Raw genomic sequence first — 26968 nt, forward strand, 5'->3', positions numbered from 1 at the left:
CTTTATTGAACAGAGAACATCTATCTGGCCCATGTGTAAGAACCTTAAAGACACATAGATCTTGTAGCGCGATGTGGCGTACTTTGATCCACTGAGGTTTATGTATTTTTCTCATATAAATCAGTCTTATTTTATCTTATGGGATTCAAGCCTACGTGTAGCTTGAATGAAAATGGATAGCCAAATAAAATTCCTGAAGACTAAACACCTCCAACCTGTTACAGTTCACATCAGCGTAGGAAATCTTCCACTTCCCTGTTGAAGTCCTCTGCGAAGCGTAGGTGTAGGTTGTGCTTTCCTTCTGGCATGAGAAGCAATCTTAAGAGGAAAAAGAAATAATCCAATGGTGACTATAGATCTGTATGCTGTGAGCATAAGTGGTTATTTGTTATCTTTCCTGTAATCTTGGCTCCCCAAATGCAGTGCATCTCCTAATGATGTACAGAACTCTTGCTTTAGGCAAGTCCACTCTCTCCCTCTCTCTGTGGTTCAGAATGTGAGCCCCACAGCACGAGTAACGAGCACATTGCTTGCCCTGCTTTAGGGCTGGTTTCTAGGAATCTTTCTGGTAGTCTGCAATGAAAATAGGATTCCAGAGCTCTGCATCCTGGTGAAGTATGAGTGTTTTGCCTCTTTGAGAGGTTGTACTGGGTAGTGAAGACACTGGAGAGATCACTACAGCCGCGTAGATTTTGTGTCACTACCCAAGCCTAGTTAGTGCTTGAACTTTGTCTAGTCCTCCTGGAAAAAGACAATCCCAAAGTAAATTAATTAAGTTAAAAGGGAAGGCAGGACTTCTTCAGCTTAGAAGTAGCACGTGGGGGAAGTTCAACCTTTAATAGTGATATGAGCATGAGAAGCCCAAAATGCTACTTCCCACCTGGGAAGAACTTGACACACCAGGTATGTACTTCTAACACTTCTTTAACACTGTTAGTCTGGTTTCTGATGAGGACACCCACTGAGGAGCATGAGGACGTGCAAAGAATCACAATTTACTGCCTAACAACTCCTAACAGTGTTTCCTCAGGAGCTCTCTGATACTGATGCAGGTTTTGTGATTTGCCTTAGCAGCTGGAGGGTTTCATAGTTCAGTCAAACTTAACAATGATTGCTGTTCTGAGCAGGGCATGTGGCAATACTAACCAGCAGACATGGAGTGAAATACCTGCATGTGATTGGGAAGGTTTCTTGTTCTCAGCAATATTAACCAGCAGACATGGAGTCAAATACCTGCATGTGATTGGAAGGTTTCTTGTTCTCATCTTTCCTGTGGTGTAATTAATTCCTATGAACATCACTCAGTTTTTCAGAATAAAGCAGTTTGTATACTCTGCATTCATAGTAACAAGGTTTGTGCTCCTCATTATTTCCTCCCATGTTAATCATCACAGTGTTGTTCAGCAATAATACGACTCTTGAATTTGTGTGCAAATCCATGAGGAAAATTCAGCTGATGCAGCCCCACCTTTTTATAGGAAGCATTTCTGGGCTTTTCAAAGGAAGCAGATGGTGGCTTGAGATTTTTTTCTTGGTGATAAAGTAGCATCTCTCAGCAGAGTTGTATGTTTATTCTTATTCTCCTTTTATGGAGAACACTGAAAATTCATGGGACTGTTGGAAAACCAAAATCCTTGAGGCTGCTCACATTGACAAGGCAGAGCAGACATCAGTATCCTGTGCTTCTCTAGTAACTGGGAATCTCTGTTCATAGCATTTTAATTTCACTGCCTTACTGAATGGGATAGATGGAGTCACCATCCCTGGAGGTGTTCAAGAGGGGATTGGATGTGGCACTTGGTGCCATGGTTTAGTCATGAGGTCTGTGGTGATAGGTTGGACTTGATGATCTTTGAGGTCTCTTCCAACCTTGGTGATTCTGTGAGGTTTTTTGCAGTAAAAGGAATGCAATGGCCATCATAGAAGTAGTTAGCCTGTTTTCATAGAATCAACAAGGTTGGAAAAGACCTCGAAGATCAAGTCCAACCCGTCACCACAGACCTCATGACTACTAAACCATGGCACCAAGTGCCACATCCAATCCCCTCTTGAATGCCTTCAGGGACAGTGACTCCACCACCTCCCTGGGCAGCCCATTCCAATGGTGAACGACTCTCTCTGTGAAGAACTTTCCCCTCACCTCAAGCCTAAACTTCCCCTGGCACAGCTTGAGACTGTGTCCTCTTGTTCTGGTGCTGGTTTTGATAAATATTAGGGTGTTGTTCCATGTCAAGTAGAAAAAGGGGAAGGATCTTGGTGGACAAGGACTTCAAGAAGTTAATTAAAACATTATTATACAGCAAGAAAGACCCACCTATGGTGTTTGCACTGCAGCTTGCTCAGGAAGTTTAGAATACCTCTGTCTGTGGCACACACACCCTGTCCACATTCTCTTGGATTTTACATTGTGGGTTTGAACTGCTTCATTTCTTCATCAATGAGTTATAAATACGCCACTGTAACTTACCGAGAGCCTTTGATGTGCTTATGAATATATTCTGCGTGAGGCTGGGGAACCAAAGGGTCTTTCACTCCATGAATTATAAATGTGGGACATTTAATATCTGGCAGCAGCTCTTGGCAGATACTACCTAGGGAGAAAAATGAAGGTCATGTTTTGTTTTCAAACAGTAGGAAACACAAACTGCTTCTGTAGAAGGCTGTGCCCTCCACTGGGTCCTAGCTATTGCCTCTTCCTTGTGGACAGCATGACATTGACACAACTGTGTCATTAGGACTATAATCGATATTTCTTTCTCCAAAATGGTTTTGCTGAAATTGGCTTCATTAATGGGCACTTGCACAAAGGGATAAAGCAAATGGAGTACTTCTGCCTCACATTCTATAGGATGATTTTCAGTTGGGAAAGACATCTAAGATCATGGAGTCCAACCATTGTCTAACCCTTCCAAGGCTGGTGCTGAATCATAGAACTCTTGAGGTTGGAAGAGACCTTTGAGATCAAGTCCAACTGCTTGCCTAGCTAATGCTAAGCCACTATCACTAAACTACATTCCTTAGTGCTACATCTGTGTGTCCTTTAAATACCTCCAGGGATGGTGAATCCACCACCTCCCTGGGCAGCCTGTTCCAATGCATGATAATCTGTTCTGTGAAGAAATGTTTTCCTACTATCCAATTTGAACCTCCCTTGGCACAGCTTGAGCTCATTTCCTCTTGTCATTGTTTACATGTGAGAAGGGACTGACCCCCACCTAGCTCCAACCTCCTTTGAGGTATTTGTAGAGGGTGATGAGGTCTCTCCTCAGCCTCCTCTTCTGAAGACTAAACAGCCCCAGTTCCCTCAGTCCTTCCTCATAAGTCTTGTGTTCAAGGCCCTTCACCAGCTTACTCGCTCTTCTTTGTGCACATTCCAGCACCTTAATGCTCTTGCAGTGGGGGGACCAAAACTGCACACAGTATTTGAGGCGTGGTCTTACCATTGCCAAGTAGAGGGGAGCAATCACATCCCTAGACCTGCTGGCCATGCTGTTCTTGATGCAAGCCAGGAAGCCATTGGCCTTCTTGGCCACCTGAGCATGTTGCTGGCCCTCAGTCAACTCAATTACATCCTTCTCTGCCAAGCAGCTCTCCAGCCACTCTTCTCCAAGCCTGTAGTGTTGCATGGGGTTGTTGTGGCCCAAGTAGAGCATTCAACACTTGACCTTATTGGATCTCATACTGTTGGCCTCAGCTCATTTATCAGCCTGTCCAGATGTCTCTGCAGAGCCCTTCTGCTTTCCAGCAGAAGACAACATGCCCACCCAACTTGTCTGCAAACTTACTGAAGGTGCACTCAATCCCCTCATCCAAATCCTTCATAAAGATGTTAAAAAGAACTGGTTGCAGTTCTGAGCCCTGGGGAACACCACTTGTAACTGGCCACCAACTGGACTTAACTGCATTCACCACAACTCTCTGGGCCCAACCATTCAGCCATTTTATCACCCAACATAGCATGAGTCTGTCCAAGCCACATGCAGTCATTTTCTCCAGGAGGATGCTGTGGGAAACTGTGTCAAAGGCCTTGCTAAAGCTCAGGTAGATAATGTTGACAACTTTTCCTTCATCCACCAGGTGGGTCACCTTATCATAGAAGGAGATCTGATTTGTCAATCAAGACTTGCCCTTCATAAACCCATGCTGACTAGGCCAAATCATCTTGTCCCATGTGTGAAGCATAATGTCACTCAAGCTGATCTGCTCCATGACTTTCCCTGGCACAAAGATCAGACTGCCAGGCCTGTGGCTTCCCATATTCTCCTTCCAGCCCTTCTTGTAGATGGGCATGTCATTTGCTAACCTCCAGTCCGTTGGGACCTCACTGGTTAGCCAGACTGCTGAAAAATGATGGAAAGAGGCTTGGTGAGATCTGCAAGCTCCTTTAGCATTCTTGTGTGGATCTCATCTGGTTCCATAGACCTGTGTGCATCTACATGCTGTAGAAGGTCTCAAACCATTTCTCCATAGAGCCTGCGAGCCTCATTCCCTTCCCCTTCCCTGTCTGTAGCTCAGGGAGCTAGGAACCCTGAGAAAACTATTCTTGATACTAAAGACTGAGGCAAAGAAGGCATTGAGTATCTTAGCCTTTTCCTCATCTTTTGTTTCCTCCCACATTAAAGGATGGAGACTTTTCTTAGCTCTCCTTTTGCTCTTGATGTATTTACAGAAACATTTGTTGTATTCCTTCATTGCAGTAGCCAGATTAAGTTTGAGCTGGGGTTTGGCCCTTCTTATTTTCTCCCTACAGTGTCTCATTACATCTTTACAGTTGTCCTGAGTGGCCTGCCCGCTCTTCCAAAGGCCATGAACTCTCCTCTTGCTCCTGACCTTCAGCCAAAGCTCTCTGTTCAACCATGCAGGTCTCTTTCCTCAACAGTTCATCTTTTGGGACATGGAGATGGCTTGTGCCTGAGCCTTTAAGACTTCCTTCTTAAATAGTTGCCAGCCCTCCCTGACTCCTTTGCCCTGCAGGATGGCCTCTAAAGGGATTCTGTCAATTGATCTCCTGAACAGGCCAAAATCTGCCCTACAGAAGTCCAAAGTGGCTGTTCTGCTAACCACCCCTCCTTACTTCCCTGACAACTGAAAACTCTTATCATTTTGAGGTCACTGTTTCTAAACATCCTCCAACTGCTACATTTCCCACAGGTCCTTCCCTGATAACAAGCAGCTGGTCCAGGAGGACTCCCTCCCTCGTTGGCTCCTTCACCAGCTGTGTTAGGAATTTGTCTCCCACCCACACAAGGAACCTCTGGGATGGTTCCCTCTCTGCAGTATTGTATTCCCAGCAGACATCTGGGAAGTTGAAATCCCCCACTATCTGCTTGTAGAGTGCTTCATCAGCCTCATCATCCTGAATGGGCTGTCTGTTACAGACTACCGCTATGGTGTCTGCCTTATTTGCCTACCCCTTGATTTCTACCCATAGACATTCAACCCCATCATCACTGTGACTAAGCAGAGGGGTTGGAACTAGATGATCCTTGAGGTCCCTTCCAAACCTAACAATCCTATGAGCCTATGATATTATGATTATACATATCCCTCCTTGTCATAGAGGGCCACCCCATCATCTCTCCTTCCTTGCCTGTCCCTTCTGAAGAGCTGGTATCCATCAATTGCAGCACTTCAGACACATGAGTTGTCCCACTACATCTCTGTGGATGCTACGTTGTATTTGCCTTGCAGCACAATGGCTTCCAGTTCCTCCTGCTTGTTACTTGTGCTGTGTACATTGGATGGAGTGTCTGACACACCAGAGGGTTGTGCTGTCATTCAACAAGACTTGGACAGGCTGGAGGGTTGAGCAGGGAAAAATGTAATGAAGTTCAGCAAGGGCAAGTGTAGTGTCTTGCACCTGGGAAAGAACAAGCCCAGGTATCAGTACAGGCTGGAGACTGACCTGTTGGAAAGCAGGGAAGGGCAAAAGGACCTGGGGGTCCTAGTGGATGGAAGGTTGATCATGAGCCAGCAATGTGTTCTTGTCGCCAAGAAGGCCAATGGTATCTTGGGGTATGGTTAGTAGGTCAAGAGAGGTTCTCCTCCCCCTCTCCTTTGTTGTGGTGAGGCTGCATCTGGAATATTGTGTCCAGTCCTGGGGCTCTAAGTTCAGGAAGGACAGGGAACTGCTTGAAAGAGTCCAGTGTAGAGCCACAAAAATGATTAAGGGAGTGAAACATCTTCCTCATGAGGAGAGACTGAGGGAGCTGGGGCTCTTTGGCTTGGAGAGGAGGAGACTAAGGGGTGACTTCATTAATGTTTATAAATATGTAAAGGGTGAGTGCCAAGAGGATGGAGCCAGGCTCTTCTCATTATGCCCAATGACAGGACAAGGGGCAATGGGTGAAAGTTGAGGCATAGAAAGTTCCATGGAAACACAAGGAAAATTTTTTTCACTATGAGGGTGACAGAACACTGGAACAGGCTGCCCAGGGCAGGTGTGGAGTCTCCCTCTGGAGATATTCAAAACCCACCTGGATGCATTCCTGTATGATCTGGGGTAGGTGATTATGCTCTGGCAGGAGGCTTGCACTTGACTGATTTTATTAACCCCTTTTCTTGTATTTGCCATATCTGCATACTTTATGTAATGTGGCCTGACTTTAATTCCAAGGAGGCCTCCTTAGGCTACCCCAGGACAAAACCTGCAGTCTGATGATTCCTCATCTTTTTTGGCCACCATTTCACTTCTCCCAGTGTCTGACTCAGTCAGAGCCTCCGGGTAATTCATCTTCTTGCTACATGCCTCCATGTGTCTTCAATTTTGGACACTGCTGCTAACAGTGTCTGAGGTATGTGCAGGCAGTAAAAGAAGTCACAGCCAGAGTGTCACTAGCTTGGGCTTGGATTTAACAACAAAGTAACTTTAAGGCAGAAAGGGTAAAATAAAATCAGGTCATAATTCATTACATGACTCTACTGGGAGAAATTCTAGTACCATCTTGCTGGTCCTGTGCAAAGCTTAAAGTAAAAACAGGCAATGAAGGAATGTTTTCCTTGTAGTGTGTGTCACCTCCTGTATTTCCTTCCAGGAGCTACAGAAAAACATGCATTAAGAGAATTCCACCCTCCTTGGTTTATTTGTTTCTGCTTTTGACAAATGCAAAGCAATTTTCCACTGAATTAAAACAGAACTCCAGTGATTCCTCAGAGTATCCGTGGCTGCAAAAGGCTATGCAAAGGAGCTGCAGGAATCTCCAGAGATTAACATTTAAAAATTGTATTGCCTAATTTAACTCTTTTTCTTTTTTTCTTTTTTTTTTGGTATTTTTTAAGCACCTAAGGGGTGTCAGGAGAGTTTTTGAAAGGTGTTTTGTTAATTGCAAGACCTCAAACCATGAACTTCCTTCTTTTTTAACTTGTTATCTGCTAGGCTTGAAATAGTTCTTCAGCTCCTGCTTGCTGGAACTGGGATGAGCACACCTCACTTTTGGGATATCCTAATGTCACCAAGGACACTGAGGGACCAGAGAGGAGCTGGAGCAGAATCTCTCCTGCTCAGTCTGCGGGAAAGCAGTGTTTTAATGCTGTTTAGTGGTGGAATAAGAGGAGAGACACATCAGCTAATGCTTTCCATAAATGTGTTTTCCTCCTGTCCTTTGCTGGTTCTGTGAACCATCTACAAAGTAATTGCTTTATTCAAGAGTGTGAGTCAGACCCAGCTTTTAATGCCATGAACAGAGTTCCTTCCTTTACTAGCTGCTAGATTTTTATCCAGAGCTGGCTACTCCTACAACTGCTGCAGTTTAACTCTACAAAAGCCTTACCGCCTGGCTTTTCAGCGAAGCGAGATATTCCATCTACCCAAGCCTCACAGGTTGTGGCAAAGTACTCGTGTCCATACATCTCTTCCAATGGTTTCTTGACCTTCTCACTCCATTTTGAGACATCTCTGATACCTACATAAAAGGACATGGAAATATGTTAGGTCCTTTATGGTGAATAGAATAGAATAGAATAGAATAGAATAGAATAGAATAGAATAGAATAGAATAGAATAGACCAGACCAGGTTGGAAGAGACCTTCAAGATCATCGCGTCCAACCTATCATCCAACACCATATAATCAACTAAACCATGGCACCAAGCACGCCATTCAGTCTCTTCCTAAACACCTCCAATGATGGTGACTCCACCACCTCTCCAGGCAGCCCATTCCAATGGGCAATCACTCTCTCTGTGAAGAATTTCTTCCTAACATCCAATCTAAACCTCCCCTGGCACAGCTTGAGACTGTGTCCTCTTGTTCTGGTGCTGGTTGCCTGGGAGAAGAGACCAGCCCCCACCTGTCTACAACCTCCCTTCTGGTAGCTGTAGAGAGCAATAAGGTCTCCCCTGAGCCTCCGCTTCTCCAGGCTAAGCAACCCCAGCTCCCTCAGCCTCTCCTCACAGGGCTTGTGCTCCAAACCCCTCACCAGCTTTGTTGCTCTTCTCTGGACACGTTCCAGCAAGTCAACCCAGGGCTCTCAACACTTGTTGTGAGTAGGTTTTCAGACTGGACTGCAGATGTGTAGCTCAAACTTGAAACTGCACTGGATGGTTATAGGGAATTCACAGTATGGAAAAGGGGTAAAAAGCAAAAAGGAGTTTTGTGATCTCTGCTGGGGTCTCTCTGAGCTGCTGCCCTGCTACTATGGTCACAAGAAACAATAGAAAAATAATCACCAAAGGACAGGTCTTCTGAGAAGTAGCTGAGGAAACTGGAGTTGTTTAGACTGGAGAAAAGGAGGCTGAGGGGAGACCCTCTTGCTTTCTACAACTTCCTGAAGGGAGGTTGGAGCCATCTGTGGGTGGGGCTGGTCTCTTGTCTCTTGTAACAAGTGATAGAATAAGAGGAAATGGCTTCAAGTTGTGCCTGGGAAGGCTTAGGTTGGTATTAGAATAAACTTCTTCACTGAAAGGGTTCTCAAACACTTGGGCAGGGTGCTACCAGAGATGATTGAGTACCTGGAGGTGTTTGAAAGACACAGAAATGTGGTGCTGAGGGACGTGGTTTAGCACCAGCCTTGGTAGGGCTGGATATTAGTTGGACTTGATCCTGAAGGTGTTTTCCAAGCAAAATCACTCTATGATTCTATGACTCAGTCCTAAAACTTGCAATGTTTCTTCTTAGAGGGCTTGTAGGAGAGAAGCTACAGGAGATATCTTGTGTATAAAAAAGGGACTGTTTCATAACAATTCCCCTTTATGTCCTCCAGCCTTTTGCTCTGGCTCATGGATGGAAGCTCTTCCACGCCTCCTACCAGTACTGAGAGGAAGGAAGCTCTTACTAAGGCATTCCAGCAGGCTGATATCATGGTTCGTTTGCCATGGTCTTATGGAAAAATGAGAACTCTACTCAGAAGAGTCCTGTGACTCATGGCAGGCTGGCTAAAGCTGTACAAATAAATCTGACATTCTAGTCTAATCTGACTTACCTAGTTTTCCCCCTTCAAATTTTCAGCACTCTTCACAAAACAGATGCCCACAAGGGTGACTTGCACTGAACTACATCTCAGCTGCACAACTCTGTATAGCTAAAACCCCAACCAGCGTTGGCACAGAAGACGACTTGAAAGAGACCTAAAAAGCACTGAGTCATCAAACAGCAATACATGCCACTACCAAAGCTTTTAATTGGTTTCAAATGAGAATTAAGGGAAGAAAGGAGGTGGGTGCTAATTAACAAACAGAACCTGTCCAGACAAATGAGAAAGGGAGCAGTGACTGAAAGGGTTTTATAACAGCAGCTGGTTGGAAATGCATTTGCTCACCCCAGGCTGGCTGCCGCTGAACAGGTGTTTCCCTTATAGAATCTACTGGCTTATCCTTGTGGTTGGCCTTAATCTAAGAAGAGGAGGGGGAAAAAATGCCCTTTTCTTCCTATCAAACCCTTCACTGGAGCTGATGGTCCACTTATGAAAGGCTTGTGCTGCTGCTCTGAGCCTCATCATGCAGAGAGTGATGTGGAAAGCACCAGTCCCTGAAGAAACCACAGCTCAGCACTGCAGTGGGTGCTCAGTGTAAAATGAGACTTTTTTAATTAGCATTGGGGTTTTCTTTACATTTTAAATTGTTGTCTGATGAGCATTTCATAACTGTAGAAGCAAAACATCATACATACAAAAGAAAGCTCTTCTACAGAGGTAAAAAGTGTTTTGCTTACTGAAGTAAAAAATATGCCGCTACTTCCACTTGTAATTCAGCTAAAGGAAGCAGTCAGATTTCACTACTGGTCTAGATCAAAGTCCAGCTGATTAAATGAAGCTATACTGGGCTGCATTTGCTGTGAGCCTGTGTGGTTAAGTCCTTGAACTTCTGCTCTCAAAAGGAAATGAGGTCTCCCTATGAGTGAAATACCAGGTTTGGCTGTTTTTCTTTAAAGTGACAAATGGTCAGGTTCTGTTTCATGTGATTGGAATAAGGATCAGAAATCCCAAGTTTCTTTGCCTTGCAAAGGTTTTGTAACCACAGTAATTAACTTGAAAGGGATGCAAATTAGAAAGGCATCCTCAGAGGTTTACTTGAATGATTCATTTGCTCCCTGAACTCAAATGGTAAGCTATGAGCTTGTTTTCCTACTCTCTATGGATTATATAGGCCCCAGAGGCAAAAACCATTGTGTGTGAGCTCAGTGATTTTCTGTGGACATTGCTTAAAGGTCGGTCAAGATGTGGGAATAGAAATCAGGCCTGGGGAAAATAATATTATTTGCAGTTTATCCTTGTGAATTTGTTACAGCAACAAAAAACTGACTCTCTGGAAACCACTGATAAGCTCTTCTAGCTTTTGCTTTTCAGTGGTGTAAGGTGGTGTAAAGGACTTGTTAAAAGGACTGTTGTATTACCCTGAAGTAGTTGTTAGGGAGTTTCTCACTATGACTTAAATCATAGAATCACAGACTGGTCTGGGGTGGAAGGAACCTTTAAAGGTCATCCAGCCACACCTCCCTGCAGTCAGCAGGGATGTCTTCAGTTATGGCAGGTTGCTCAGAGCCCTAGACAGCCTCACCTGGAATGTTTCCAGGGATGGGGCATTTACCACCTCTCTGGGCAGCCTGGGCCAGGGTCTCATCACCCTCAGTGTAAAAAAATCCTGACATCTAGTCTATATCTCCCTCTTCTAGTTTAAAACCATCACTCCTTGTCCTGTAACAACAAGCCCTGCTAAAAAGTCTGTCCCCATCTTTCTTATTGGCTCCATCAAACACTGAAATGCTGCAGCAAGGTCTCCCTGGAGTTTCCTCTTCTCCAGGCTGAACAACCCCAGCTCTTAGCCTGTCCCTCTCCTTAGGAACTTGGTGAATTTTGTGCCCTCTTACTTTAGGTTTGTTGTGTCCTCAGCTCTCCAGTTAGATGTGACATGGCTAAGATCCCCAGGTCAAGAAGAAATGAAAGTAATTCTTTCAGGGTAAGGTATTCAGATTGTACATACCATTATAAATTCTCACATCCTCTTGAGTAACGCTGGCGTTTGCTCCCCAGACCACCAGCTTGTGGATGAGAGCTGGATACCTTGCAGCTGCAATGAGTGCTGTAATTCCACCATCACTCCAGCCCAGTAGAGAGAACTTCTTGAAATTCAGTGCCTTGATTTGTAAAAAAAAGTTGTAAGTAAATCATCTACTGGTTTTATGAGCAAATAACAAGCACTGGAATTTGTAGTATGGTGTGAAAAAGGGAATTTCATGATCTCTGCTGGGGTCTCTCTGAGCTGCTGTCTTGTTATTATGGTCACAAGGAGCAACAGAAAAATAATGGAGAATGGGTCCTGAGGAGCAGCTGAGGGAACTGAGGTTCTTTACTCTGGAGAAAAGGAGGCTGAGGGGAGACCACTTTGCTCTCTACAACTCCCTGAAAGGAGGTTGCAGCAAAGTGGGGCTCCATCTCTTCTTCCTAGTAACAAGTGATAGGATGAAAGGAAATGGCCTCTGGTTGTGCCAGGGTAGGTTTAGGTTGGACATAGGAACAATTTCTTCCCCAAAAGGCTGTCCATTCCTAGAACAGGCTGCCCAGGGTGGTGGTGGTCTGCTTGTAAACCTATGCTCAAGTGAGACACAACCTTTATCACTAGAAGGCTTTCCTGGTTTTGGCTTCTTCCTTGGTATGAGGCTCACTGTAGCAATGCTCAGTACTGGATTTCACTCTGCTATGCCTTAATTACAAAACAGAAAAGAAAACATGTAGGAGAAGGAAAAAAGACATAAGAAGTAAGAGCTAACAGCAAGGAAAGAGAAAAGCTGATCACAAATTTGCCCTGGCCTGCTGAAAATCTATCTACCTGTGACCAACTTTCAATATCATGCTGCTGAAGGGTTACTGGAGTCTTGGCAAGCTGCAGAAGCTGGCAGCAGTGCTCCTAAAGCTTAAGTTTTTGCTGTTGCTGCTGCTGCCTACTGCCAACAGCAAATTATGGATCTCAGAGTGTGCTGATGGCTGGAAGAGCTGATAAAAATTCTTGTTCTTCATGACAGGTTATTTGCCAATGCTTCAGCTGAGATCTGTTTGCCTCCAGCACTTCTCCTTACTAGTCATTATCCTGATGCCTTCTTTGAGTTGTCTCAGGATGCCTTTCCAGCAGGAGGAATTTAATTTAGCCTTTGGAGCCCTCCAAAAGCCAATGCAATGCAAGAGATGTCTTGGATATGGCACGCAGGTTTGGTTCTTTTCATCTTGAATTACTTATGGTGCAAGCCTCTGCCTAACACTGCCAATATCCTGAGGGCAGGCTGCACAGCTCACTTCTGGGGGTGGATTTTGTGCTGCCTTTGCGCTGTGAGCGAACTAAATCTCTTTGGAGATCCATCCATTCGTCTCCTCCATCTAGGCCTGTGTGAAATGCAATCAGATGACCACATACATTGGGACAGAAGTAGCTTACACCAGTGAGTTGCAACACAACAGCACTCTGTACTGTGTGCTTTAACTGGAGCACAGGGAGCATATCACAAGTGGAATGGAATGGAATGGAATGGAATGGAATGGAATGGAATAGAATAGAATAGAATAGAATAGAATAGAATAGAATAGAATAGAATAGAATAGAATAGAATAGACCAGGTTGGAAGAGACCTTCAAGATCATCACGTCCAACCTACCATCCAACACCACTAATCAACTAACCCATGCAACCAAGCACCCTGTCAAGTCTCCTCCTGAACACCTCCAGTGATGGCGACTCCACCACCTCCCCAGGCAGCCCATTTCAACGGGCAATCACTCTCTCTGTGTAAAACTTCCTCCTGACCTCCAGCCTGAACCTCCCCTGCCGCAGCCTGAGACTGTGTCCTCTTGTTCTGGTACTGGCTGCCTGGGAGAAGAGACCAACCTCTGCCTGTCTACAGTCCCCCTTCAGGTAGTTGTAGAGAGCAATAAGGTCACCCCTGAGTCTCCTCTTCTCCAGGCTAAGCATCCCCAGCTCCCTCAGCTTCTCCTCATAGGGCTTCTGTTCCAAGCCCCTCACCAACAAGTAAGGGCTGCAGCTGATCTACAAAATCTTGGAGAAGCCCAAGCTCATCCTTCTCCTGGGACAGCAGCTTTGATCAGCAAGAACCCTTCCTTTTATGTCAAACAAGCTCCTTCACAGAACACATATGGTGATAGAGAGCGGTGTCACCAGCATCAAGGTGCACAGCTCCAGCCTGAGTTACTCCATAGAGACCTTGCAACACTTCCAGCTCCTGCAGAGAGACAGTCATCTGAAGGAGCCTCTGAAGCCACCTATATGGAGGAGTGCCTGGTTCAGTGTAGGGCACATGATGTATGTAAACAGTGTGTTGTTATAAAGCCCTTGTCAGGAGTGACAACTGGAAATTCTAGTTGGGATGAGTCCTTTAGGTTATGCTAAAATAGAAGCAAGTTATCCATGCTTGGGAAGGCCTTAATGATTTGTTAGATGCTTCTATCAATCACAGAATCACTGAAGTTGCAAAAGACCTCCAAGATCATCAGGTCCCAGCTGTTAACTCAGCACTGACAGGTCATCACTAAACCACATCCCTCAGCATCACATCAACCTGGCTTTTAAATCTTTCGAAGGACAGTCATTCCACCACTGCCCTAGGCATCCTGTTGGAAAGCTTAGCCACTCTTTCAGAGAAGAAACTGTTCCTAATGTACAATGTCAGCCTCCTCTGGTGCAACTTGAGGCCAGCTCCTCTCATTCTGTTGCTCCTTATCTGGGAGAAAGAAACTGACTAGCTCCTTGCTACAAGCTTATCTCATAAAATACAATGTCTCATTATTTTTGGCAGCTTTTGAGGCTGGCAGGCTGCTACCCTGGTGGACTGGAAGCTACATGGTTATGTGCTCTCTAGGGACAGCTCTGGTTTCTATGTTGCATTTATTAGGACTGGAACAGAGGCAGGGATGGGGGTTACAGCCATTTACATGAAAAATTTGTCACCTCTCTCTGGCAGCATCTTTATTTTCTTTGTTAGCAAGGCAGAAGAAATTGATGATATACCGTGCAGAGAGATTGCTTTTATGCTTAGAGGGCAAAACTAGGCCTTAATCCTGAGTCTACTGTCAGATTTACTTTGTTTTGCTATGCAGGACACTCAAGAAAGGCTGCATTTGCAGTTTCAAAGGACTTTCTGCAGGATTGCTGCTTATTACAGAAATAATAACAATTCCAGCCTCATCTGGAATGGTTCCAGGGATGGAGAATCTACTGCCTCTCTGGGCAACCTGGGCCAGGGTCTTGCCACCCTCACTGTAAAACATTTCTCCCTTCTATCTCATCTGAATCTCCCTGTTTTAGTTTAGACACATCACCCCTTGTTGACTCACAACAGACCCTGCTAAAAAGTCTCTCCTCATCTTACAGGCCTCTTAAGCACTGGAAGGTAAGTTCTCCCCACATCCTTCTCTAGGCTAAACAACCCCAACTCTCTTAGCCTGTCTTCATAGGAGAGGTATAGAATAGATTTACCTGCATAACATCCACAGCATCTTTGGCATCCCGCTCAAAGAAGTCTGGAGGGAAGTCTCGAGATGGAGGAATGGACTGTCCATAGCCACGAGGATCCCAAGCAACTATGGTAAAAAGTTTCTTATTCATAGACTTCAGCTGTGGTCCAAAATCAGTTTGGCCGCTCCCTGAAACATCACCAGATTTTGGTTACACCATAAAACATACATAGTGTAGCACTCACAGAATCAGAGAGTGGTTTTGGCTGGAAGTGACTTACTAGGGCCTGGAGCTGAGCTTTAAATACTTCATTGCTGAGGGGACAGTGGTGACAGCTAAACTTGTGATTTCTCCAGTGTGCATGCTTCCAAAATTAGCCACAACCGGATGTTCTCCTGATGCAGCACAGCTGCTTGTATCGGTGGCTTAAGCCTTCAAAGGATTAAGAGCTGAGGTACTTCAGTCTGTGGCACTAGATCTCTATAATAAACACTCACATGAAGGTAAGACTGCAAGTCCTTTCCTATTTGCATTATGGTCATGTGATAATTTTATCACCTTCTACTCAGGTCACAGAAACATTCAGGTTAGAAAAGACCTTTAAAATCATCAACTCCAACATTAACTCAACACTGTGAAGTTCATTGCTAAACCATGTCCCTCAGCACCACATCTACACAGCTCTTAAACCCCTCCACGGATGGCAACTGCATCATTGCCCTGGGCAGTCTGTTCCTGGGCTTGACAGCCCTTTAAGGGAGAAATTGTTCCTTGTGTCCAACCTAAACCTTACGTGTTACTAAGGAGAAGGGACTGGCACACACACACATGCACACCCCCCCTACTCCCGGCTCCAACATCCTTTCAGGAAGTTGTAGAGAGGGAAGTCTCCTCTGAATCTCCCTTTCTTTGCATGGAACAACCCCACTTCCCTCAGTTGCTTCTCACAAGACCTGTTCTACAGATGCTTGACCATCTTTGTTGGTCTTCTCTGGATGTGTTCCAGCACCTTGAGGTCCTTCTTGGAGTGAGGGATCCAAAACTGAGCCCAGTATTTGATGTGTGGCCTCACTAGTGTCCTGTACAGGTGGACAATCACTGTCCTAGTCCTGTTGCTGATGCAGGCTACGACGCTGTTGGTCTTCTTGACCATCTGGGCACACACTGGCTCATCTTCAGCAGGCTGTGTTTACTCAGGGCTTTCCTCATTAGAAAGAGAAACATCACTCCTAGTTTAGTCTAGTTTACAAATAATCTAGAGACTAATTCATTCTCTTGACCTAAAAAAAACACATAGCTGGTTGCCATGACATTTATTTTTCTGTTAACACTGTAAGTAGTGCACAATAATAGTGAACACTTAGTACAAAGGGAAGAAGCAGTTGACAGCTGGAACATAAAGCTTACCTTGCCATGCTGCCCAAAGATAATAAACCACAAACTTAATAATGGTAAAGATACTAAGCCTAACTAGTACTGTTTGTAACAATCCTAACTGAGCAATAGCAATGTACACCTAATGAAAATAATATTACAACTGGTGGACAACAAGCTCACCATGAGCCAGCAATGTGCCCTCGTGGCCAAAGCTAATGGTCTCCTGGGGTGCATTAAGAAGAGTGTGACCAATAGGTTGAGGGAGGTTCTCCTTCCCTCTATTCTGCCCAAGTGAGGACACATCTGGAGTACTGGGTCCAGTTCTGGGCTCCTTAATTCAAGAAAGACTGGGAAGTACTGGGGAGAGAACAGCAGAAGCTACAAAGTTCCTGAGGGAATTGGAGCATCTCTTTGAGGTGAGAAAGCTCAGAGGTCTGGGGCTGTTTAGCCGGAGTAATTTGGGAGAGGATCTTCTCAGTGCTGATCAAGAGCTAAACAGCAGGGATAAAAGTATGAGGCCAGACTATTTTCTAGAGGTGGTGCCCAGTGACAGGACAAGGGGCAATAGGCACAAACTTGAACCCAGGAGGATCCATCTGAACATGAGGAAAACCTTTCCTGTGATGGTACCAGAGCACTGGAGCAGGCTGCCCAGAGTGGTTGTAAACTCTCCTTTTCTGGAGAGGTTCCAAACCTGCCTGGATATTGTAATCCTGGGCAACCTTCTGTGGGTGACCCTGTTTAGCAGCAGGGTTGTCCTAGGCAATCCACATAAGTCATTTCCAACCCTCACCAAGTGCTGCATTATGTCTGTTAATTCACTGGGAACACATCTAGTTTCTAAAAGGAATCTGTAATTCAGTCCCTGTGTCAAATAGAGCAGACCTGATACATTTAATGTTCTGTGATTTTGCACCTTGTTTAGCTGATTGCCACATGTGCTGGACATTCCCCTTGCACATTTAAGTCCCAAAATGTGGGTGACTGTTACACAAATCAGGACTTCAGTGAGGTAAATGAAGTTTTCAAATGCTGTGAACTAGTTGAAATAATTCTGCCTTTTCCTCTCTGTGCAGCAATCTTTTAATGTCAAAGTTGCACATATTACAAAACAGTTTTGTGCACTCAGGCTTGAGACAGGCTGTCAAAAAAGGTGGTTGCTCTACAAAGACAAAATCTCCAGACCTAGCATGCCAGGGAGCAGAAGAACTGCATGGCTTCCTTCTCCTGTCTGCTGATAGTGCAGGTGGACTCCGTTCACTTGGATTTTGGCAGATGTTACTGAAGTACTGATGGGGAAAGAGAAAGGGAAACAGAGAGTTAATTCTCATTCCTTCATGGTCACTCAAGGAATATGGAATAATCACTTTCTCTAGATATTAATGACAACACAATGAGATTTAAATGGGTCACTTGTCTTTTGTGAGTGTACAGAAGACTAAATAAAACACCTGTCAGGAGCAGAGAAATATCCAATTGTGACCATTTGTGAGCATTTGTATTTAGGTTTCACAAATGCATCTAAATGACTTAAAGGGGAGGGGGAAAAAAGTCTTGACTGAGATATAAGGAGAACACAAAAGCAGCTTTAGGTGGCTACAGAAATACTTTGAAAGAAATCTAGTAGACAAGAAACCTCATTCTGCCTCAGCAGAACTTCTGAAATTCCAGTGTTCACCTTATAATGTGGAAAGGCTGAGAAATTTAAGGCTTTTTAGCCTAGAGAAGACTGAGAAGGGATCTTCTGAATGCTTATCAGTAGCCAGAGGGAGGGGAGCAAAAGGATGGGACCAGACTCCAACCTCCTTTCAGGTGAATGTGGAGAGAGAGGTCTCCCCTGTGCTTCCTTTTCTCCAGGCCAAACAACCGCAGCTTTCTCAGCCACTCCTCAGAATATTTGTGCTCTAGACCCTAGTTAATAATAATAATAACAACAACAACAACAACAACAACAGGTTGGAAGAGACCTTCAAGATCATCGCGTCCAACCCATCAACCAATCCAACACCATCTAATCAACTAACCCATGGCACCAAGCACCCCATCAAGTCTCCTCCTGAACACCTCCAATGATGGTGACTCCACCACCTCCCCAGGCAGCCCATTCCAATGGGCAATCACTCTCTCTGTATAGAACTTCTTCCTAACATCCAACCTAAACCTCCCCTGGTGCAGCCTGAGACTGTGTCCTCTTGTTCTGGTGCTGGCTGCCTGGGAGGAGAGACCAACATCTGCCTGTCTACGTTCTCAGTTCTCAGTTCTCACCGCACCTTGTTCTTACTAGATTTTATAGGAATATGTGACTTAATATGTGTTTAAGTAGGTAAATAGTTGTTCTATCACACAGTGTCTCCCACCTTTGAGAAAGGGAATAGGGAAAAGGAAAGGAGACCAATGGGCTGAAATGGAAACAGATGTAATAATGCAGTAACACCTAATATTATTTAAGCAATATTAAGTACACACCCTTATACTCAGCTCATGAAATGATTTTTTTCTCTTTTATTCTGATTAATAACTGCCCAAACCACTCCCAGTTTCAAACACACCACAAATAAACACCACCTTGTTACCTGTTTTTACCAAAGATTACCAGCACAAAATTTTAACAGACAAAGGATGCATATTCTATTTTTCTAGTTCAGATGCTGGGGGATTTTTATTTGTTGGGTTTTTGTTTGCTCATTTGTTTGTGTTATTTTACACCGTTCTACATTTTTGGAGGTTAATTATTAACAGCAAGAGCTTGAGAATTTTGCTGAGTTTGTGAGAAGCTTTTTGGTCTTTCTGGATTGTGTCTCGGTGTAAAGTCCAGTGAAACTGGGAGCTTAACATAGACAGCATTTTCAACTCTTTCTGGACTAAGAGCTGGGTATTTCAATGTGATGAGAAAATGGCTAGACCTAAGATAGATTTGATCTTCCTTACAGACTTCTGAAATAACTTCAGTAGTATTCTCAGCATGATGACCTTGCTTCTGTGAAGTTTTCTTAAAGCCTGTATTGGTTGGCTTGATCACAAATGTTGTTTAAAGCCAACCCACTGTTTTGTAACTGAATTGGTAATGTTACAGTTTAAAGCGCTCCAAGAAGCACTGATATGTACTGCCTAGGTTTATCAAGACAGCACAGATGCAGAATAGGCAGATCTATGAGGACAGACTGAAAGAGTCAGGGCTATTCAGTCTGGAGAAGAGAAGGCTCTGAGGAGACATTATTGTGTCCTTCCAGTACCTTAAGGAGGCCTACAAGAAAGCTGGTGAGGGACTTTTGAGGGTGTCAGGTAATGATAGGACTAGGGGGAAAGGGAAAAAAAAAAGAAATGGGTAGATTCAGATTGGATGCTAGGAAGAAGTTCTTCACTACAATGGTGGTGAGACACTGGAACAGGTTGCCCAGGGAGATGGTAGGAGGCCCATCCCTGGAGGTTTTTAAGGTCAGGCTGGATGTGGCTCTGAGCAACCTAATCTAGTGTGAGGTGTCCCTCCCATGGTAGGAGGGTTGGAACTAAATGATCCTTGACGTCCCTTCCAACCCTAACAATTCTGATTCTATGATCTTGTACTGTGTTTTACTGGAGGCCACACTCAAGCTCCTATTCTGTAGCAGCACATCTTAAACTGGGAACAACCTTTCTGTTCCAGCAGTGCTACAATACAACCTAGTTTTTAATCTCTGTGTGTGTGTGTAAAATGGTATTATGTCTGTCTTCCTTACTAGGATTTGCAGAATAAGCAGTATTATATACTTTATATATGTCTTGGCAGCCCCCAAGAAACACCATCGCAGGTGTCAGAGGACGTTCAACAGCCTTGCGGGGGGAAATGGCAGAAGCGAGGGTGACAGACGCTGACAGAAGGGGCCTTACAGGGGGAAATGGACTGGGAGAAGGCATAGTGACAGACACTGACAAGAAAGGGCTGCGGGGCTTACACAGCTCCTTGCCGCAAAGAGAAAGCAGCTAAGGAAAAGGCTTTTCCTTCCCAAGCCAGACCAACCTCCTCAGCTAACTGCAGAAACAGGTTACCATCAGCATCCCCACCTCGGCACCCTCACAACTGCTAAATCACCTTGTTCACCGCTGTCCCGTCCCTTTCCCCCCGTCCTCCCCCGCTCCCTCCCCGAATAATGACCCCACTTGGGCCTGTCAGACGTCACCTTCCGAAAGCTGCGGGCTGATGGAAGGGACGATGGAGCAGGGCAAAGAGGGGTAAGGAAGCGATTGTGAGTATTACCCGTAGCAGGCGGCCAGTCCCCGGGATTTGAGCGGCGGCTGCAGCAGCTGCAGCGCCCGGAGTGCCCGGCACAGGCCCGTCCGAACCATTTTGCCTACTGAGGCCGCCCCGGCGGGGAAGGGGAGGGGAGAGCGGAGAAGCGGCAGAAGCCACCTTCGCCACTCCCCCTCATTCCCTCCCTTGCCCGCCGGGGCTGGCGCTCTGTCCGGGCGCTGCCAGCCCGTCCGCTGTCCTCGCTCCGATTGGCCGCCGGCCGTGTCACTCGAGACAGGACGGCCATTATTTGGGGGCGAGGCTTTCGCTTTCGTCCCGCTTCCCTCCTCTCAAGTCATCTTCCCCGCACGCAGTGTGACCCTTGGTCGCGGCTGCGACACCCAAATGGGAGTGGCCTGGCGGTGCTGGCAGACAACAGGCTCCCTATGAGCCCTCTCTCTGAGGGGGAAAGGCTCAGACACTCAGGCTGTTTAGCTGTGAGAAGAGCAGACTGAGAGGGGATCTTCTCGATGCTGACCGATAACAAAAGGGTGGGGGACAAATGGCTGGGGCCAGACTCTTTCTGGTGCCCAGTGACAGAACAAAGGGCAGCAGGCACAAACTGGAACCCAGGAGGTTCCACCTAAACATGAGGAAAAACTTTGCTGCGAGGGTGCTGGAGCCCCAGAACAGACTGCTCAGAGAGGTTGTGGGGTCTCTTCCAGAGAGATTCCAAACCTGTCTCGGCATTGTGATCCTGGGCAACCTGCTGCGGGTGACTCTGCTTTAGCCATCGGGTGGGATGAGATGGTCCCCAGAAGTCCCTTCCAGTGCCCACCATGCTGAAATTCTGTGGAAGCTCTGCTTTGCTTGTGGGTGGTAGGGTTTTGGGTTCTCTTCCATTGCCATTTGTTTGCATGGGACTAACGAGTCTTGGAGGACAGTCACAACAAATCCCAGCGCAGAGATTAACTCAGCTGTGTGAGCATACTGGTTCAGCTTATCCCCTGAGCAGATCAAAACATTTAAGACTAAGGTCTTTAGTATGGCTAATTACAAGCAATCCACCATCAGGACAAGCTGCCTTCACTCGTGCTTAGTGACATCTACAAGCCCTTACAGTTTCACCATGAGAGGTGACAAAGAGCTGCTTTCGAGGAGCACAGGGCAATACCGCCAGATGCAGCTGTGAAAGCAGGACCCTTCCAAGGCTAGATGCACGTCACAGGTGATCTGAGGACAGCAACAGTGTGAATTTACAGCTTCAAACTGTGTTCAACCTGCTCAGCTCCCCAGTGATACCAGGTGGTCTTGTGTCTTCAGGTATTTGTATAAGTGATTGTTTTAAGGTAATACCATGTCTAGCAGAAATGGTTGCACAAGGCCAAAAGAGAGAAGGATTTTAAGGGCAATGGGGCCTTCACAGGTAAGACCTCACAGGATGTGAAGCTTGAGTGACAAGAGTACTCCTCTCCATGGGGTGCTCACCATTTGGTAAATGAGAACAGAGTCAGCCCCCCTGGGAAGCCTATTCCAATGTTTGAAAACCCTTTCAGTGAAAAATTTTCTTTTAATATCCTCTGGTGCAACTTGAGGGCATTTGCTCTCAATCTGTCACTTGCTACTAGGGACAAGAGACCAACTGCCACCTAGGTCCAACCTCCTTTCAGGGAGTTGTAAAGAGAAGTGCCCAAGTGCTGACATGTCAGTGTGAGGTGGTCTCATGATTTCAAAGCTGAGTTTGATCTCCATCCTGTAACCATGCGCAGTTGGTATAACTTTTGTTCAGTCAGAGAATTTCAGATTAAGAGACCTGAAACTGCTCAAATGCTCTGGTGCGAAGGCAGAAAGATCTTCTGCCTTTGAGAGGCATTCAGAAGATGGTTCGTGGTATGTATATGGAAGAGATTGTATGAATCTCTTAGTGAACTCCGTGACCCAAACATCCCTTCTGGTGCTGCATTTATTTCTCTTGAGATGCGTGGGACGTCCAGGAGCTGCGGTCTGTCGTTCAAAATCCAAGCAGTATTACTGGTTTGTTAAGGTGATTAGCCTGGATTTTTCTCTCAAATAGCTCTGATCAAGCATCTCTCTGAGCTCTGTAAGCTTTAATGCTCATTATCTGACCACATCTTAGTTCTAGCAGAAGTTGTGTGTGTACCAAAGAAAAGAGGAAACTACTAAAGAGAAAGGAAGTGACCTACTTAAAGCGCAGGAGTGGGAGTGGGAAACCCAGCCTAAGTCTGGTGTCTGTTCCCCTTCCTTTCACTCAGGCAATGCATCCTCCAGCAAAAAGAAAGCTCCAAGATTCTGCACCCTAGACCCTGTTCTGGTCCTTACTCCCCCTCAGTCCTTCTGCCCAGGGGCTGTGTGACAGGTAGAGTGTGAGAGCTGCCATGTTGTAGTGAAGAACAAATGAGGAACATTTGGCTGTCTCCTGATGCTCCTTGCTGTGCTAGGAGGGAAACAGGGCATTCTGCGAAGAGCATGGTCCATACTCTCTAGAGACTGGGATAAGGAAGGTGGAAAAAATGCCTACAAGGCATTGGGGTCTAGGGGAGTAATTCTTCCCCGGTGCTGGTTAGCTCTAAGGTGGCCCTGCTTGCACTGGATGATCCTTCCCAGGTTGTTTCTCAGCTCTTCCTCACTATGTGCATGGCTAGGCAGGTTTCAGGCTTGAAGGTTCTTGTTCTGTTTTCCATGTCCAGCCAAGCCTGAAAGGCAGCTTTCATTTGTGGTAGTATAAGGGACAGAAAATTCATCAGAGGAAGGTGACATTTTAGTTAAAACTGCTTGATCAGAGGCCAAGTTCTCAAGTGTTGCCTCTCCTTGGAAACTGGCCTCAAAGAGTCTCAATGTCCTTCTTAAACTGAGGGGCCCAGAACTGGACACCGTACCCAAGGTGTGGCCTAACCAGTGCGGTGTACAGTGTAACAAAACCATAAGTGTAATAGAAATGTAAGAAAGAATGTAAGAGTATCATAAAGTAATTACAGAAAAGTAGCAAAAATCATAGCAAAAAGTAACGAGAAGAAATGTAACCAAAGAATGTAACAAAAACCCCCTCATGGCAAAATAGCAAGAAGCCAACACTCCCCAAACGAACACCCTCTACCCCCCTAAATTAACCGAAAAATAGCAGTAGCAAGCAAAGAAGAACATTAACAACCTCCTACAAATAATATCAAAAACCCCACTAAAACTTAACAATACAAAAAATTAAATGAACCAATTGTTCCCCTAACCCCCCCCCCCCAATAATAACAAAAAAGATTAACAGAAAAATTAACCAAGAGCATTTTTAAAAGTAACAAAAATGAACCGCTAAAAGTATCACAGTATCACAGTATAACTTAGGTTGGAAAGGACCTTGAGGATCATCGAGTCCAACCTATCAACACAGACCCCATGACTAGACCATGGCACCAAGTGCCACGTCCAATCTCCTCTTGAACACCTCCAGGGACGGTGACTCAACCACCTCCCTGGGCAGCACATTCCAATGACGAATGACTCACCCAGTGAAGAACTTCCTCCTCACCTCGAATCTAAACCTCCCCTGGTGCAGCTCGAGACTGTGTCCCCTTGTTCTGGTGCTGGTTGCCTGGGAGAAGAGGCCAATCCCTTCCTGGCTACAACCTCCCTTCAGGTAGTTGTAGAGGGCAATGAGGTCACCCCTGAGCCTCGTCTTCTCCAGGCTAAACAATCCCAGCTCCCTCAGCCTCTCCTCACAGGGCTTGTGCTCAAGGCCTCTCCCCAGCCTTGTTGCCCTTCTCTGGACACGTTCAAGTGTTTCAATGTCCTTCTTAAACTGAGGGGCCCTGAACTGGACACAGTACTCAAGGTGCGGCCTAACCAATGCAGAGTACAGGGGCACAATGACTTCCCTGTTCCTGCTGGCCACACTATTCCTAATGCAGGCCAGGATGCCATTGGCCCTCCTGGCCACCTGGGCACACTGCTGGCTCATATTCAGGTAGCTGTCGATCAGCACCCCCAGGTCCCTCTCTGTTTGGGAGCTCTCAGCCACTCTGACCCCAGCCTGTAGCTCTGCATGGGATTGCTGTAGCCAAAGTGCAGCACTCGGCACTTGGACTTGTTGAATGCCATCCCATTGGACTCTGCCCATCTGTCCAGTCGGTCGAGGTCCCTCTGCAGAGCCTTTCTACCCTCTATAAGAGACATGCAACAAGAAAACCACACAGAAGAAGAGAAAAAGCCAACCCACCAATCAACAAATAATTAAACCCCACACCCCAAACCAATACTAACCTCCCTCTCCCTGCAAAATAACCACCAGTAGAAACATTAACCAAAAATAATCAATTAAAAACCCCAAACAAACAAAAAAAAACCCCAAAACAAACCAAAATGGAGGTGTAACCCGAGTGCAGCACTCAGCACTTGGCCTTGTTGAACCTCATCCCATGGATGTTTAAGAGGGGATTGGATGTGGCCCTTGGTGCCATGGTCTAGTAGTCATGAGGTCTTGGGTGACAGGTTGGCCTTGATGATCTTTGAGGTCTTTTCCAACCTTATTGATTCTGTGATTCTATGATGTCAGTCCATCAATCCCGCCTGTCTAGATCCCTCTGTAAAGCCCCGCTACAGTCTAAAGCAGTATCAGCTTGTGATGGAATCACAGACTAGTTTGAGTTGGAATTCATCTTTCAAGGTCATCAAGTCCAACATCCCCCTCCCCCCACCCCTTGTAGCCAGCAGGGACATCTTCAACCAGAGCAGATTGCTCGGTGGGTCCCAAACAACCTGACTGGGAATGTGTGTGGGGTTGGAAGGGTAAGGCCCAAAAGCCTCCTCCCTCCCCCCTGTAAAGTAAAGGGAAAGAAAATTGAAGGGAAAGGGAAAAAAAACTCACAGCTGAATTAGCAAAGCAGTGGAGCTGTATATTTACAAAGCAATGTAGGATATGCAGGGGAATATATACAGATTTACAATATTTACAATATATACAAAGATATACAACAGAGTAGCACAGAAATGAGAGTTCCCCCCCTGCTGAGGGGGTTCCCCACCTCTGCTCTCCCCCTCTCTCCCCCTTTTCCCCAGAGCGGGTTAGAAAGAGAGAGAAAGAGAAAAAAAAAGTTAGAAGCAGTTTGTGTTAACTGGAAAGGAGTTAATACAGGCCTTGGTCCTTATCGGTTTCAAGGCCAAAGCCTTGGCCGAAAGCCCAGCACAGAAAGCTGCTGCCCTGCGGAGGAGCGGAAGCAAGACTGAAGATAAGGTGCCGGAATGCCCAGGATACCCTCCTGCACTCCCAGTTCAGAAGGTGCTTCCTCCCACTTTACCAATGAAATTAGTTTAGATCCTTCTTTTAATTTACCAACTTCCGTCCACCATATTCCCTTTCTTAAGGGGACAGTCCCAACCGGTCACAGAATGGTTTCAGGGATGGGTGTCTAGGATTCAGCTGTGAGGAACACAGCCACCATAGGCAGCTGAACCAGCTAATGGGTATTTGATACCAAGCTGACATCATGCCCACCATATAAGGGAAGGGCTGGCTGGTCCAAAGGAGGATGGGACCTGGGCTTCAAACTGTAACCTGTGATGATTCCTGTTTCTGCTGTCTGCTCTTTGTTCTTCAGCTCCTGGGTTTCTGGCTTTTCTATTCTCTCTCTGCCTTCTGGGGGCAGGAGTTGATCTGCTGGAGGGCAGAGAGGCTCTGCAGAGGGACCTCGACAGGCTGGACAGATGGGCAGAGTCCAACGGCATGAGATTGAACACATCCAAGTGCTGGGTTCTGCACATTGGCCACAACAACCCCATGCAGTGCTACAGGCTGGGGTCAGAGTGGCTGGAGAGCAGCCAGGTAGAGAGGGACCTGGGGGTACTGGTTGATGGTAGGCTGAACATGAGCCTGCAGTGTGCCCAGGCAGCCAAGAGGGCCAATGGCATCCTGGCCTGCATCAGGAAACAGTGTGGCCAGCAGGAGCAGGGAGGTCATTCTGCCCCTGTACACTGCACTGGTTAGGCCACACCTCAAGTACTGTGTCCAGTTCTGGGCCCCTCAGTTTAGGAAGGAGGTTGACTTGCTGGAGCGTGTCCAGAGAAGGGCAACAAAGTTGGTGAGGGGTTTGGAACACAAGCCATAGGGAAAGGCTGAGGGAGCTGGGATTGCTTAGCCTGGAGAAGAGGAGACTCAGGGGTGACCTTATATCACTCTCTGCAACTACCTGAAGGGAGGTTGTAGACAGGTGGATGTTGGTCTCTTCTCCCAGGCAGCCAGCACCAGAACAAGAGGACACAGTCTCAGGCTGCGCCAGGGGAGGTTTAGGTTGGATGTTAGGAAGAAGTTCTATACAGAGAGAGTGATTGCCCATTGGAATGGGCTGCCTTTGGAGGTGGTGGAGTCACCATCATTGGAGGTGTTCAGGAGGAGACTTGATGGGGTGCTTGTGCCATGGGTTAGCTGTTTGGGTGGGTTGGATTGGTGGATGGGTTGGACACGATGATCTTGAAGGTCTCTTCCAA

General features: G+C 46.1%; 1 protein-coding gene across 1 annotated transcript; it reads right to left on the reverse strand.

The window, feature by feature from the left end:
- Positions 1-4: 4 nt before the first annotated feature.
- Positions 5-20648, reverse strand: BPHL (biphenyl hydrolase like). The gene is made up of 7 exons (XM_068163024.1): positions 20504-20648; positions 17455-17558; positions 14914-15080; positions 11416-11569; positions 7770-7901; positions 2468-2591; positions 5-318 (listed from the first exon to the last, which is right to left on the reverse strand). Exons 1-7 carry the CDS (start codon positions 20590-20592, stop codon positions 231-233), a joined length of 858 nt encoding a protein of 285 aa, XP_068019125.1. The 5' UTR covers positions 20593-20648; the 3' UTR covers positions 5-230.
- Between the last annotated feature and the right edge of the window lie 6320 nt (positions 20649-26968).

Source organism: Melanerpes formicivorus, unplaced genomic scaffold, assembly GCF_026170545.1.
Source record: "Melanerpes formicivorus ecotype bairdi unplaced genomic scaffold, bMelFor1.0.p_v2 SCAF_69, whole genome shotgun sequence".
NCBI lineage: Eukaryota > Metazoa > Chordata > Aves > Piciformes > Picidae > Melanerpes > Melanerpes formicivorus.